Source organism: Oncorhynchus mykiss, chromosome 13 (genome assembly GCF_057628025.1).
Source record: "Oncorhynchus mykiss isolate SJ-2025 chromosome 13, ASM5762802v1, whole genome shotgun sequence".
NCBI classification, from domain to species: Eukaryota; Metazoa; Chordata; class Actinopteri; order Salmoniformes; family Salmonidae; genus Oncorhynchus; species Oncorhynchus mykiss.
The window spans coordinates 36,663,760-36,679,876 of NC_143034.1; the positions used below are offsets into that span (position 1 = coordinate 36,663,760).

The 16,117-nt window shown below is 42.5% G+C and overlaps 1 protein-coding gene across 2 annotated transcripts; it reads left to right on the forward strand.

Annotated features, from left to right (window-relative positions):
- The first annotated feature begins 1,308 nt into the window (after positions 1 to 1,308).
- On the forward strand, positions 1,309 to 14,827 carry LOC110516916 (uncharacterized). 2 transcript variants are annotated; one of them, XM_090196100.1, is made up of 3 exons: positions 1,309 to 4,062; positions 11,531 to 12,565; positions 12,732 to 14,827. In XM_090196100.1, the coding sequence occupies exons 1-3, from the start codon at positions 3,732 to 3,734 to the stop codon at positions 12,800 to 12,802; spliced, it is 1,437 nt and encodes a 478-aa protein (XP_090052226.1). In that variant the 5' UTR covers positions 1,309 to 3,731; the 3' UTR covers positions 12,803 to 14,827. The 2 variants fall into 2 exon arrangements, with proteins under 2 accessions (XP_090052226.1, XP_021450888.3); XM_021595213.3 differs by having other exon boundaries at positions 1,310 to 4,062; positions 11,531 to 14,827.
- Positions 14,828 to 16,117: the final 1,290 nt, after the last annotated feature.

A 16,117-nucleotide genomic window follows, 5' to 3' on the forward strand; every position in this document is an offset into this window, starting at 1 on the left:
AGTGGACAAACCCCTCTTCACATGATTTAAGATATAATTTAAATATTATTTTGAAGTGATCAGTAAATGTAAAAACAAAAAAGCAATACGCACCATAAGTATTTAACAAATTGAAAATGAATCTTGATATGTAATACCCCTGTTTGTTAGGTTAATGTACTCTTGTTTGTATATTTATATTTTTTTGTTGTTGTATTTGTTGTGTTCATAATAAAAACTAAGTTACTAAGTCTTTAACGACACTTTTGTTACACTGGTGAGTAAAAACTCATGCTTCCTAAACTAAAATCTACATTTTCCTCAACTGCGTCCAGTCAGCAGATGGACGAGATGCCGCTTAGGCCCCGTTGTGACTCCGTCAATAATTCAGCAGAGCAAGTTTGTATGAAGGCCTGGTTATTAAATGGGTACATAGTTCAATAGTAATATCCTGTAACACCCTCTGGTGATGAACTTTGCTGCCCTGTTTCCAGTTGTCCACATTTCTGGGAGAACCTATTCAAGTAAGTAAGTAAATAGATTTTGAAAATGGAAAAAAAAACGATTATATTATTAGCTAACTAGCTACAGTGCAGGCTAACTCAAATGAGCTGCTAAATGAGCTATCTAGACAACTTCAAATACTGTATAGATAGCTAGCTAAGTGAATTAAATATCACCAGCTACCTAACTTCATATTAGCTAGCTATCTTGATGTATTTATCACTGTAAAAAACAAACTCCAAATGCATTTGTAGGTAGCTAGCTAACAGCCATGGAGGAGGGTGAAAGGATAGCAGCCCCAACTGTCAATGAGAGAGGAGGCTATTCTGGATAGGGCAGGTACTTTTGTGTAGTTCCTGGCTCTAGAAGTGAAGACGGAGATAATAGGACCAACATATTCAGTGTGGTGTAATTTGACTAGAATGAAGTCTGTTTCTTGTGAGGTTTTCTGTCCTCAGATAAAGAGCGCTATGAAAGCCAGTCTACATATGAAGAGGTCCCAATGAAGAGCAGTGGTTCTCAGTCCTGGGGACTCAGAGGCACATTGTTGTTTTTGCCTCAGCACTGCACAGCTGATTCAAATGATCAACTCATCATCAAGCTTCAAGTAGTATTTATGTATTCATTTGTGATGCTATCCTTGATATGATCCTGTTATTGTCACATGCTACACATGTACATATGTGTGTCCATGCATCTATCAATCCAATGTTGTCATGATTTGTTATCAAGGATATTATACTTTAGTAATCCACAATGACCTGGTGATGTAACAGTCTAATAATTACATTGTCTTCCATATTCCTACAGATACCTTGTAACTGGAGATTCCTTCAAAACTATTGCCTATAGTTACCGTGTAGGGCACTGCAAGGTTGGGTGACCAGGGTCATCTGGGACTGCCTCCTGGAGGAATTCAGGTGTGTGAAGGCTACCGTGAAGAATAGTAAGACACTTCATTACTTCTATAACTAACTAGCTAAATTGTTTGTCCTTGTGGGTCGGTTCATGTTTTTCAGCATGAAGTGCTCTGCAGCCACTTAATGTGGTGTGGACACCAGGTGAGGCCACACACTCAGATTCCTGTTGAACACTGTCGCTTTAACTACCTTATTTTCTCAATAACATTCTCTCTCCTTCACTTCATCCCTCTCTCCCCTTCTCCCTAAATCCTCTAGGTTATATCAGCTGTGTCGGTGAACCACTCCTCCATCTGAACTGGCTACATAGAGGACACAGCATGATCAGAGGTGAGAGGTCAATTGGTCAGGTCAACAGGAAGTATTATTAAAGAGATGCTTTACATTGAAATACAGATAGATGCAGTAGTCCCAGAGTTAATGATCCCAGGTCAGTTTTGCATTTCACCTCCTGATTGATGACTAACAATGTTAGAATAAAAAATAAAAACACAAGGCTTAAACATGCTCTCTCTCTCGTCTGCAGATATGTTTTGTTGTGAGAGGATGCCAACCCCCAGTCCCATCATCGCCACCTCACCATCTTTTAAGATAACCTTTGGGCCGACTAGAGACACTATTATGTAATTGTGATGAACTGAGAGAATATTTAGCTGCCTTCCCTGCTCCTTGTGTTTACCTCTTTCCCTTTCTGTCTTTTACACCTCCTCCTCTTTCTTCCTCTGTTTTTATAATTCACAACAGATGTGCATTGAAGTACAGATTGAACTTGTATTGATAACACTTGGATAATGAGCTTTTCCATAAATGTTTCACATTCTCTACTGGTTGAAATGAAGTGTAATGTGATGAAATACTCCACCTATCCTGTGTTTATCAGATCAATGCAGATGAAGGAAATTAGATATTGAGATGAACCGGTGTTAAGAGTATTTACATGATGCATAGGAAGTGTAGTGTAGTGTTTTTTAACATTATATTTCTGTATATATTAATTAACTAGTTAAATCCTGTTTCTAGTCTATTAGTTACAATGTGTAACCATTGATGTCCCAGCACCAAGATTGGTAAATACTGTTGAAGTGTATAATTGTAATACATACATGCAGACACAGCATCATTCAAAGACTGGAATTTGATACTCCTGGTATTGGATATGACCGGTATTGGATAATACATTCATACCTAAACTGCACCTTTATTTGCCAAGATAGAGTACATGATCAGTGAATATATTACATGTACAGGCTACAATGTGGGGATCTCATGCATGGTAATAACTACATGTATGTACGACTTGCATCCTTGGTACAACATGATATTATATTCTACTCAATCCATAGGCTTCATTAATGTCATTCAGGCTGTTTGAAAATATTTTTATTTAAAAAAAAAGATTTCCACGACAATAGCAATAGCAAGGAACGCTTACAAAATTGTACATTAAATTTGCAGTAAATTCTTCAGCTAGATTCTATACATCCACTGTTTCACAAAACGACAAGCTGGTTTGCTGGTTGTTTCAGGAGTCACTAAAACAACCAGAATTACAATTTCATACTAATGTCACAACACCCATAAAGCTAGCCAGCTTAACGTAAAGCTAACTGCTAAATCGCGATTTTCGTAAATGAACTATGATTTTCCTGTCAACTGTACATGTTTTTTACTGACGTTATAATCCTTTACATTTCTGTCCAGTTCTGTGTAGGGGTACACCTCTCTCCTAGTATTTCTGTCCGCCATCTTTGCTGATGAAAGTCAAACAGTCACTAGTCTCTGGTGCAGCAGCGTTCTACCCGTCCTACAGTCACGAGTGCAGCAGCCTCCAAGTGCCGGACCGGTAGAACGTTTAGATGCGATGGAACGGTTGACCCCAAAAAATTATTCACAGAAAAAATATATTGACTGATATTGATTTATTTAGGGGGGGGGCTAATGAATATTTTAGTTCTAGTGACGTCCCTGATTCCTACCCTTTAACCTTTTGTCTGAAAATAACATATACATTTTACTCAACTGCGTTACCCACTCCAATCAGCAGATGGCTGTGTGGGAATTTATGGTTATGCGGCTAGTGTGACGTCTAATCTAGTGGACGGAAATCTTCTTTCAACAGCAGCAACAATAGTTAGTCAGACACCTCAGTAGCTTGCAAGACAAAATAGCCGAACCAATATATCGCTTTAGTGTATATTAGCCACTGTGTTTTAAACCCACTTCTGTCGTCTTGGTTAGTTTTCCGATTTAATTTCATATTTACGGTGTTGTTATTATTCATCTAGCGGTCTGGTTAAGTTAGCATTAGCCTAGCTAACATCCCCAACCATGCGGTCACTAAGCTACTCTCCTTCTAATGAAGAGGAGGATATCACAGTAAAACAAGAAGTAGAGGGTGAGGCCGTTACTGTGAAAGAAGAGGAAGACATGTTCAGAGTGAAAGAGGAGGAGGATGTTACAGTAAAAGGAGAGGATGAAGCAGTTTATGGAGTGAAAGAGGAGGAGGAGATGACTGTTACATCCAAAAAGGAGGAGGAAGAAGAGGAGGAAACTGGATATCTGGTCCCGGTTTCCCAAACGCATCTCAAGGCATCCAATGGTTCTACCGATGAATTAAGCCATAAGATGGTTTTGAGAAACCGTTCCCTGATTAACACTAGTAAGTACTGTCTTAAAAACAGAGGCACAAACTCTGCAGTTGAACTGATGTTAGGTGTTAAAGCAGAAATCTACAATTGCTACATCCATATTGTGACTTTTCAATTATTTATTTATAGCTTAGTTCAACTGTTGTACCCCATCAGAACCCCAAATAAGCTTTTTTTACTATAATGTTTAGAAACAATGTAAATCAACACTGTATCGCCTCAACATGGTTAATACTATAATGTTGATATCATGGATGGTCAGTCCTTGCATCCATAGGTCTGTCTGTCTGTAGTTCCATTTCTCCAACTCCATAATCATTTTATTACCAGAACAGTGGTGGAATGACAGATTTGTTATTGTTTGGAACTGCAGATTGCTGGGTTGTGTGGGTTTTTTAAACAGCAACAAAATGGCTGTCCAGAGGCTTGGTTTGGTAAACAGCTGAGGGATGGGAGAAGGAGAAGTGTAACCACTCTCACATTCATAGAGAGAGCTATTGTAGCAACTGTAACCTAACACCTAGCGACCTCGTCAAGAAGTTCAGACATCTTGGCGTAACAGTTATAAGGTGTTGGCTTGACAGTCGCTGGACCCAAGTTTGAGTTCAGCTCAGGGCTACCCCCAGAATTCACTACACTATGAATACAAGGACTGGCCATCCATGATGTCATAATGATAGTTTTACCAGGTTTCTCGGCTATATAGTATATTCTAGAATTCATCCATGATGTCATAATGATAGGCTAACCAGGTTTCTAGGCTATATAGTATGTTCTATCATTGCCCGTGTAGATTTCCTGTGGGGGTCAAATTATTAGAGCGGTTGATAAGTCATTGTATAATATTCAGCCAATGTTTTTTCATGCCCTTACATTAAAGGCAAGACATATCTAGATTCAATTACATTCATAAATTGGTTTGAAACCTTTGTTTTAAACCCTTCTCAAAGTTGGTGCCTTGGCGGATAAAAAAAAAAAAGTTTGTCTTGAAACACTATTTTTTATTTATTTAAATGTAACCTTTATTTAACTAGTGAAGTCAGTTAAGAACAAATTCTTATTTACAATGACTGCCTACCCCGGACGACGCTAGGCCAATTGTGCACCCCCTATGGGACTCCCAACCACAGACGTTTGTGATACAGCCTGGATTTGGACCAGGGTGTCTGTAGTGACACATCAAGCACTGAGATGCAGTATCTGCTGTGCCACTCGAGAGCCCCAGAATCATGTTCCAGTGCTGTCCCCAACTAAAATACATATTGGTCAACCAAGAGTCATTTTCTTTCTACCAATCGCCCCATGTGTTTTTATAAAATCTATATGTACTGAACTTGTCTGATGCTTTAAGCACGCTGTTTGATTAAATAAATTATACACACAAATGACCAGAGGGAGCCAGTCGTCACTATAGTCCGACCAGAGGGAGCCGGTCGTCAACATGACCCGACCAGGGGGAGCCGGTCGTCAACGTGACCCGACCAGGGGGTGCCCCCCCTCTGCTGCTGGACTTCATAACTTATGCTGTTCTGCTCCTGAAATTTTCAGTAATAGACTACACCAGCAGTCTGCAACCTTTTCCAGTTGGAGGGTCAATTTATCTGACCATTTCTACCAATCTGTGTGCCAGTTATTATTTTCATATGTACATTTTCCTGAAACAGTTTAATTTGCTGTATATGGATTTGCTATAGTGGCTAACGCCCTTGTCTTGAAGCTAGCACCAGTTAGCCTCGAGCCAGGTGCATCTACCGGCTAGCAAACAAAATTACTCCAGCTACAATACCTCTTGCGTAGTAATGACTACCTAACGGCTTCCCTGGTTCATATATTGCTATTCACTGGACCCTATGATCACTTGGCTACATAGCTGATGCCTGCTGGACTGTTCATTAATCACAGTTCTCCATTTTGTTTAACTGTCGGCCCCAGCCTCGAACTCAGGCCCTGTGTGTAGTTAACTGACCCTCTCTGCCCATTCATCACCATTTTACCTGTTGTTGTTGTCTTAGCTGATTAACTGTTGTCTTACCCGTTGTCTTAGCTAGCTCTCCCAATCAACACGTGATTGCTTTATGCCTCGCTTTATGTCTCTCTAATATCAATAATCCTTGTATACTGTTGTGTAGGGTAGTTATCATTGTTTTGTTTTACTGCATAGCCCCTAGTCCCATTCAACATGCCTCAGAGAACTCATTTGTCCCACCTCCCACACATGCGGTGACCTCACCTAGCATAACTGGTGCCTCCAGTAGATGCAACCGCTTATCGTCACTCAATGCCTAGGTTTACCTCTACTGTACCCGCACCCTACCATACCCCTCTCTGTACATTATGCCTTGAATCTATCCTGCCACGCCCAGAAATCTGCTCCTTTTTTTCTCTGTTCACAACGCACTAGACGACCAGTTCTGATAGCCTTTAGCCGTACCCTCATCCTACTCCTCAGTTCCTCGGGTGATGTAGAGGTTAACCCAGACCCTGCATGTCCCCAGGCTCTCTCATTTGTTGACTTCTGTAACCATAAAAGCCTTGGTTTCATGCATGTTAACATCAGATGCCTCCTCCCTAAGTTTGTTTTACTCACTGCTTTAGCACACTCCGCCAACCTTGATGTCCTTGCTGTGTCTGAATCCTGGCTTTGGAAGGCCACCAAAAATTCGGAAATTTCCATCCCCATCTTCAACATTTTCCGTCAAGATAGAACTGCCAAAGAGGGGAGGAGTTGCAATCTACTGCAGAGGATGGCCTGCAAAGTTCTATCATACTTTCCAGGTCCATGCCCAAACAGTTCGAGCTTCTAATTTAAAAAATTAATTTCTCCAGAAATAAGTCTCTCCCTCTCTCTCTCTGTTGCAGTGTGTTACAGATCCCCCTCAGCTCCCAGCTTTGCCCTGGACACCATATGTGAATTTATTGCCCCCCATCTATCTTCAGAGATTGTTCTGTTAGGTGACCGAAACTGGGATATGCTTAACCTCTCTAGGGGGTGTGGGACGCTACCATCCCACATAGCCAACATCCAGTGAAATTGCAGAGTGCCAATTTCAAAAACAGAAATACTCATTATAAAAATGCATGAAACATACAAGTGTTATACATCGGTTTAAAGATGAACTTCTTGTTAATCCAACCACAGTGTCAGATTTCAAAAAGGCTTAAGGCGAAAGCATACCATGCAATTATCTGAGATCAGCGCCCAGCAGACAAATCATTACAAACAGTTACCAGCCAAGTAGAGGAGTTACACAAGTCAGAAATAGCAATAAAATTAATCACTTACCTTTGATGATCTTCATATCGTTGCCCTCACAAGACTCCCATTTACTCAATAAATGTTAGTTTTGTTCGATAAAGTCTCTTTATATCCAAAAACCTCTGTTTGGTTCACGTGTTTTGTTCAATAATCCACAGGCTCAAAAGCAATCACAACAGCCAGACGAAAAGTATCAGTAAAGTTCGTAGGAACATGTCAAACGGTGTTTATTATCAATCCTCAGGTTGTTTTTAGCCTAAATAATAGATAATATTTCAACCGGACAATAACGTCGTCAATATAAAAAGTAAACAAGAAAGGCGCTCTCTCGGTGTCACACATGAAAAATCTCTGGAACACTAAATGTGCCACTCATTCAGAGTGGTCTTACTCTCATTTTTCAGAATACAAGCCTGAAATCATTTCTAAAGACTGACGTCTAGTGGATACCATAGGAAGTGCAATTTGAGTCCTAAGTCAATCAAATCTGTATAGGCATTCAATAGAAAACTACAAAAATATAAAAATCCCACTTCCTGGATGAATTTTTCTCAGGTTTTCGCCTGTCATATAATTTCTGTTATAGTCACATACATTATTTTAACAGTTTTGTAAACTGTGTTTTCTATCCAAATCTACCAAGTTTGCTTTTCATACGGAGGTGAAAATAGTGCCCCCTACCCTAGTGAGGTTAACACCCTGGCCGTCCTACAATCCAAGATAGATGCCCTCAATCTCACACAAATTATCAAGGAACCCACCAGGTAAAGCCCTAAATCTGTAAACATGGGCACCCTCATAGATATTATCCTGACCAACTTGCCCTCCAAATACACCTATGCTGTTTTCAATCAGGATCTCAGCGATCACTACCTCATTGCCTGCATCCGTTAGGGGTCCGCGGTCAAACGACTACCCCTCATCATTGTCAAACGCTCCCTAAAACACTTCTGCAAGCAGGCCTTTCTAATCGACCTGGCCCGGGTATCCTGGAAGGATATTGACCTCATCCTGTCAGTAGGGGATGCCTGGTTGTTCTTTAATTGTAATTTCCTCACCACCTTAAATTAGCATGCCCTTTCAAAAATGTAGAACTAAGAACAGATATAGCCCTTGGTTCACTCCAGACCTGACTGCCCTCGACCAGCACAAAAACATTGAATACTCTCTGCGATATGCAACTTTTCAGAGAAGTCGGGAACCGATATACACAGTCAGTTAGGCTAGCTTTTTCAAACAGAAATTTGCACCCTGTAGCTCTGAGGCTAGGAAACACTGTCACCACCGATAACTCCACGATAATTGAGAATTTCAACCAGCCTTTCTCTACGGCTGGCCATGCTTTCCTCCTGGCTACCCCAACCCTGGCCAACAGCTCCCCACGCCCTGCAGCTACTTCCCCAAGCCTCCCCAGCTTCTCCTTCACCCAAATCCAGATAGCTGATGTTCTGAAAGAGTTGCAAAACCTGGACCCGTACAAATCAGCTGGGCTAGACAATCTGGACCCTCTCTTTCTAAATTTATCCTCCGCCATTGTGGCAACCCCTATTACTAGTCTGTTCAACCTCTCTTTCGTATCGTCCGAGATTCCTAAAGATTGGAACGCTTCCACGGTCATCCCCTTCTTTAAAGTGGGAGGCACTGTAGACCCAACCTATTACAGACCTATATCCATACTGCCCTGCCATTCTAAAGTCTTTGAAAGTCAAGTTAACAAATAGATCACTGACCATTTTGAATCCCACCATACCTTCTCCGCTGTGCAATCCAGTTTCCGAGCTGGTCACGGGTGCACCTCGGCCACGCTCAAGGTACTAAACGATGTAACAGCTATTGATAAAAGACAGTACTGTGCAGCCATCTTCATCAACCTAGCCAAGGCTTTCGACTTTGTCAATCACCGTATTCTTATCGGCAGACTCAACAGCCTTCGTTTTTCAAATGACTGACTCGCCTGGTTCACCAACTACTTCTCAGACAGAGTTCAGTGTGTCAAATCGGAAGGCCTTTTGTCCGGACCTCTGGCAGTCTCTATGGAGGTACCACAGGGTTCAATTCTCAGACCGACTCTTTTCTTTGTATATACCAACGATGTTGCTCTTGCTGCGGGGTGATTCCTTGATCCACCTCTACGCAGATGACACCATTCTGTATACATCTGGCCCTTCTTTGGACACTGTGTTAACAAACCTCCAAACGTGCTTCAGTGCCATTCAACACTCCATCCATGGCCTCCAACTGCTCTTAAACGATAGCAAAACTAAATGTATGCTCTTCAACCGATCGCTGCCCCCCCAGCACCACTACTCTGGATGGTTCTATCTTAGAATATGTGGACAACTATAAATACCTAGGTGTTTGGCTAGACTGTAAACTCTCCTTCCAGACTAATATTAAGCATTTCCAATCCAAAATGAAGTCTTCCTATTTTGCATCAAAGCTACCTTCACTCACGCTGCCAAACATACCCTCGTAAAACTTCTCCTACCGATCCTTGACTGTGGCGATGTCATTTTCAAAATAGCCTCCAACACTCTACTCAGCAAACTGGATTAAATCTAGCACAGTGCCATCCATTTTTAGCAACACCCACCCATAGCATGTGCTCCAGGAGGTATATCTCACTGGTCATCCCCAAAGCCAACACCTACTTTGGCCGCATTTCCTTCCAGTTCTCTGCTGCCAATGCCTGGAACGAATTGCAAAAATCGCTGAAGTTGGAGACATATCTCCCTCACTAACTTTAAGCATCAGCTATCTGAGCAGCTTACCTCACCGATTGCTGATAGCCCATCCAACTGCCTACCTCATCCCCATGTTTTTATTGATTTTTTTTTGCTCTTTTGCACACCAGTATTTCTACTTGCACATCTATCACTCGTGTTAATTTGTTAAATTGTTTAATACTTCGCTACTATGACCTATTTATTGCCTTACCTTCGTACTCCATTTGCACACTGTATATAGATTTTTCTATTGTGTTATTGACTGTACTTTTGTTTCTCACTTGTAACTCTGTTGTTTTTGTCGCACTGCTTTGCTTTATCTTGGCCAGGTTGCAGTTGAGAACTTGTTCTCATCTAGCCTACCTGGTTAAATAAAGGTGAAATATATATATATATATATATATATTTAAATAGTAGCTTTATTGACAACACTCATCGAAACTGTCATTAACGCAGTTCTTCAATAATTACACATAATTCTTAATACTGTAGCTGTTTAGTTACAGTCACATGTTCAACTATCATCAGAAGATCCAGGAAATAATTTTCTGAATGCCAGTCAAATGACAAACATCATGACATAACAACAATCAAAGTGCTTCTTCATTCATTACTATGGTAAAGACAGTTATGCCATGTTCCATGTTGGATCCAACATCCCTAACAAATTGTTGTTTATAATGTTATTGTCTGCTTGATTTACTGTAGGGTCTCGTTGGTCTGTTTGCACACAGAGATACTTTGCTCATAATGTGTAGAGAACTGTTCCTTGATGGATAGGCTATTGTACAACACAGAGCTGTTTTCCTATATTTGTTGTTAGGTGGGTCCTACTGTAGGTCTATGTTATTGTTAGGTGAAATTATGGGTCCTACAGTAGATCTATGCAAACTGCCAATTTGTCAAACAGTGTACAAACTCTCATTGTCAGGCTGATGAAAAAGCCAAAGAGCATTTTACTGGTTGAAGTGTTTTTTAAGTACAAAGCGGTTGATTTGCGATGATGTACACAAACATTATATTAAGCAGGACATTCAAAAGAGCCTGACAATTATAATCCAAAGCGTGAAATGCATTCATTAGCAACCTGGAAATGGAGGTTACTCCCCTGAGTTTCCCCCATTCAGAATACATTGTGAAAGACGAAAAACTTTGCTCGCCATTTTTGCTCCAGGCAGATATACTACATACAATTTTAGCAAACACAGAAAGGGGCCTATATTGAAGACCAAAAGTCGTCTGGCACACTGCTTAGAGTTTCAACAACATGAATAACTAATTTCTAGTCTACAAACTTAGATGTTACTACTAATTTGAAAACAAGACAAAATATGACTATTGTTGCTCATTTTAAGACAAATGTCAAATAATCATTACATTCATTACAGACGTCAATTGTTGCCAACAGCGTAGCCATGATGTTGTACATCACCTTTTACAGTGGATTTCTGCTGTTGTGGGCCTTTAACCATCTGTATGACTTTGTCATTCACACAGGAGAGAGAACTGTCTACCATGGGCCCTCTTGGGAGCCTCAACAACCTCATGATGCTGACAAGGCAGAGAAGAGTCTCTCTAGATCAGAACTCCCCAAGAAACACCAGCAGACACCCACGGGAAAAAAATCTCATTGCTGCTCTGACTGTGGGAAAAGATTCACCTCATCAGCAGGCATTAAAATTCATCAGAGAATCCACACTTTAGAGAAACCATATTGCTGTGATCAATGTGGGAAGAGGTTTACTCAGCTATGCAACCTAATATCACACCAGAGAATACACACAGGAGAGAAACCTTATAGCTGTGATCAATGTGGGAAGAGTTTTACTCAGCTATGCACCCTAATATCACACCAGAGAATACACACAGGAGAGAAACCATACAGCTGTGATGAATGTGGGAAGAGTTTTGCAAGGTCGAGCAATCTGACTCTTCACCAGAGAACACACACAGGAGAGAAACCTTATATCTGTGATCAATGTGGGAAGAGTTTTACTCGGCTAAGCAGCCTGATATCACACCAGAGAAAACACACAGGAGAGAAACCATATAGCTGTGATGAATGTGGGAAGAGTTTTGCAAAGTCGAGCAATCTGACTCTTCACCAGAGAACACACACAGGAGAGAACTCCTATAGTTGTACTCAATGTGGGATGTTTTTTTTTACATCTAGCCATCTGAAGATACACCAGAGAAGACACACAGGAGAGAAACCGTATAGCTGTACTCAATGTGGGAAGTGTTTTGTTCAATCTAGCAACCTGAAGAAACACCAGAGAACACACACAGGAGAGAAACCTTATAGCTGTACTCAATGTGGGAAGAGTTTTGTTCAATCTGGGGAACTGAAGATACACCAGAGAACACACACAGGAGAGAAACCCTATTGCTGTACTCAATGTGGGAAGAGTTTTGTTCAGTCTAGCCATCTGAAGAAACACCAGAGAACACACACAGGAGAGAAACCCTATTGCTGTACTCAATGTGGGAAGAGTTTTGTTCAGTCTAGCCATCTGAAGAGACACCAGAGAACACACACAGGAGAGAAACCTTATAGCTGTACTCAATGTGGGAAGAGTTTTGTTCAATCTGGGGAACTGAAGATACACCAGAGAACACACACAGGAGAAAAACCCTATAGCTGTGATCAATGTGGGAAGCATTTTACTCAGTCAAGTCTCTTGATAGCACACCAGAGAACACACACAGGAGAGAAACCTCATAGCTGTACTCAATGTGGGAAAAGTTTTACTCAATCAAGCCACCTGATATCACACCAGATAACACATACAGGAGATACATCTTATAGCTGTGATATATAGATATCTGATTAAACATCAGAAAATACATGCATGAAGGAGTTTTTTTCATGATATCAAACATTGTAGAATGAGTATTTTAATGATGTCACAATGTAGAAGGTTTTAACATTGTAGAAGGAGTATTTGGTTGCTGATTGTCTCAAGGTTGGGCAGTCAAAAAGTGTTGTGTTTTGCTTTTAGCCAGTGCATGCCAATTTATTTTGCTTGTAAGTCTTTCCCGTATTGGAATGAGTTTTGTTTGTGCTCTTTCCAAGGGGACGAGAGTTCTAGAGGCAAGTGGAGTTTTAGGAAGACATGAGTTCTAGACGCAAGTGAGTTTTAAGGATTCTATAGAAAGAAAAAGAAAATATACGATTGTATATTATTATTTAGAAATACATGTTTTTTTATTGTTTTTAATTGTTGACAGCCAGTAGACACCATGTTTATATTGTAGGCGGTGAAGTATTGTAGTAGAATATGTGTAATGGTTCTTTTCTGTTGGTGGTGCGCAAACTTTTCCAACAACAAGATAAGATATATTTGTTGTTTTTAGGGGGAAAGTGTTACAGGCTTTCGTTTTTCCATTTATGTTTTGAGGTTGGACTTTAGCACGTAGGAAAGGGGGATACCTAGTCTGTACAACTGAATGCGTTCAACGGAAATGTGTCTTCAGTGCACTGATTGGTGTCACTTCGTTAGCGCGTAGGATGCACTGATTGGTGTCACCTCGTTAGCACGTCCAGCTTGTTAGCACGTATAGCTAGTTAGCACGTAGCACGCACTGATTGGTGTCACCTCGTTAGCACGTCCAGCTTGTTAGCACGCAGAACGCACTGATTGGTGTCACCTCGTTAGTCAGTATGTGTTACATCTGTGCTGCCTTGTCCATCTCGTTAGTGGGAAGGTGTTTCACCTGACCTGGTCCAGGTTCTATTTAAGAGTGTCTGGCCCAGTGCTCCAGTTGTCTTGATAGATGTGGAGAGTCAACACCTTTAGTTGCGCCACCTTTTTGGTTTAAGATGTTTTCATTTCAGGTTGAAGCTTCTTTCTGAAGAGAGCTTTTTTTTTGAAGAAGAAGAAGATGAAAAATGAATACAAACAAGCAAACCTGGTCGGTTCCGGGGATTGGTATAGCAAATACCGTAAGATTTTCATGGACTGAAAAGGAGATGGAACCTTGGGGCAGGGAAACTTTTGGAAGGACCATATTGATGGGATGCCTCAGGATAGGGGTGAAGGAAGTACTCTGCCTTCAAGGCAACCCAAATGAAAAGGGTTTTGATGTGACGTTTCACAAGCAAGAGAAACATGATGATGTATTGAAGATGGCAAAGGAAGCGGAAAGAAAAGGACCCCTGTGCCATTATGCGGTGACCAGCCTGGCAAAGAACAACTTCAGGGTGGTCACCGTAAACATGTACAATCCGCACGTGAAGGATGAAGAAGTGAGGGCCTTTCTGGGGAGATACATGGACAATGTCTCCTCAGCGAGGTACCTCAGGGACTCCCTGGGTTTCTGGAACGGGAGGAGAGGGTTCCAGGCGTTACTCAGGGAGTCCCCGAAGAGTGTGGATGGCTACCTCCATCCTCCGGCGATGTTCTCCCTGGGGGCTGACAGGGGAACACGCTACTATGCACGTCAGCCCCTGTTCTGCAGGCGTTGTATGGCCTACGGCCATATCCTGGCCTCGTGCAGCGCCAAGAAATGTTGTTTTTGTGGGTCGGAAGAGCATGAGGCCAAGGAGTGTGACGAGCCCAAGGCTTGCCACGGGTGTGGCTCAAGAGCACACCTGTGGCGTGATTGCCCGGCTCGTCACAGGTCATACGCGTCTGCAGCTGGGGGGGGGGGGGGGGAGCGGGGGATGGGGGGAGGAAAGAGAGGACGCATGTGGATTGTACGGATGGCACAGGGGAAAGGACGGAGAAGGACGAAGAAGAGAAGAAGGAAGAGGTGAAAAGAAAGAGGAGAGAAGATGGAAAGAAGGAAAAAGAAGGAGAGATTAAAAAGAACATGGAAGAACGTGGAGGAGCAGAGAAGAGGGAGAAGGGGACAGTGGTACGAGAAGGAGTGGAAGAGGGAAGGGGGACAGTGACGGAGAAGGAGGGAGGAGTGGATGTGGGAGGGGAGGGGGGAGGAGATGGGGGGAAGGAGTGGGGGGACAGCCTGCCAGGCTTCCTCGAGGTCGAAATGAGGGATTTGGTGGAGGGGTTAGCGGGGATGGGACGTTGTCTCCCCGCTACCTCCTTCACCAAAGAAGAAAGGGATAAAGAGGGGGAGCTTGGCAGGAAGTGAGAGGGACGGGGGTGTGGAGGGGGAGGGGGGGGTTAAGAGAGTGGCAGGGGGGGGAGGGGAGGGTAATTTGTCCTCCCGGTTTGCCTCAGCCCCTTGCATTTTAGTGGATGACTCCAGTGAGGGGTCGGTGGGTTGTTTGCTAGAGGGATCCCAACTCCTGTTTGGGGAGATGGGGTCCCCTATATGCAGCCCCGAGGCAAACAGGGAGGGGGGATGGTGGGTGGGGAGGGAGGACCCAACACACTGCCTGGATCATGGGTTGGGATGGAGGACGGGGGGGCGTCAGGAGAGGAGAGGACGTCCCCGCCGGTGGAGATGGACCAGGGGAGCATCGGGTGAGTCTCCTGGTTTTTCTTTGGGTTTTGGGGTTTTTATTTGTTGTAAATAATTAAATGAATAGTTCTGTTTCTTTTTTTAGTCTAAATGTTAGGGGGTTAAGGGATAATGTTAAAAGGAGGGCGGTTTTTTGTTATTTAGAGGGTGTGGGGTTTGATTTCTGTTTTTTACAGGAGGCTCACCTGAGGGATGGTGGGGATGTGTGTAGATTTAAGAGGGAGTGGGATAAGGGGGAATCTTTTTGGGGCATAGGAGGGGTGCACTCAACAGGAGTAGGGATTTTGTGTGGGCATAGAGAGGTTAAAATAGAGAACACTTTTGTAATAATGCAGGGTAGAGTTTTGGGGATAGATGTTAAGTTTAGAGAAGCTAGATATAGGTTAATTGGGGTGTGTGGGCCACAGGTGGCGGCAGACAGGAGGGAGATGGTGGACTGTCTGGCGCCCCTGTGTGTTACAAACAGGCACTTGGTGATAGGAGGAGACTTTAATATAGATTTAGGGGTAGGCGGTGATAGCAGTGCAGGTGCCATCTCTGGGCTAATGGCTTGCCATGGTCTGGTTGATGGTGGCCTGCACACTACTCCGGCAATGGTCGGTCCTACATGGCGCAACTCCAGGGGGGTTGCGCGGAGGCTCGACTACATTTTTG

Bases quoted from the DNA above. Each gene is read 5' to 3' on its own strand.
- LOC110516916 (XM_021595213.3), top strand. From the start codon at position 3,732: ATGCGGTCACTAAGCTACTCTCCTTCTAATGAAGAGGAGGATATCACA. The intron at 4,063-11,530 runs GTAAGTACTGTC...TCATTCACACAG, and splicing joins CCGTTCCCTGATTAACACTA to GAGAGAGAACTGTCTACCAT.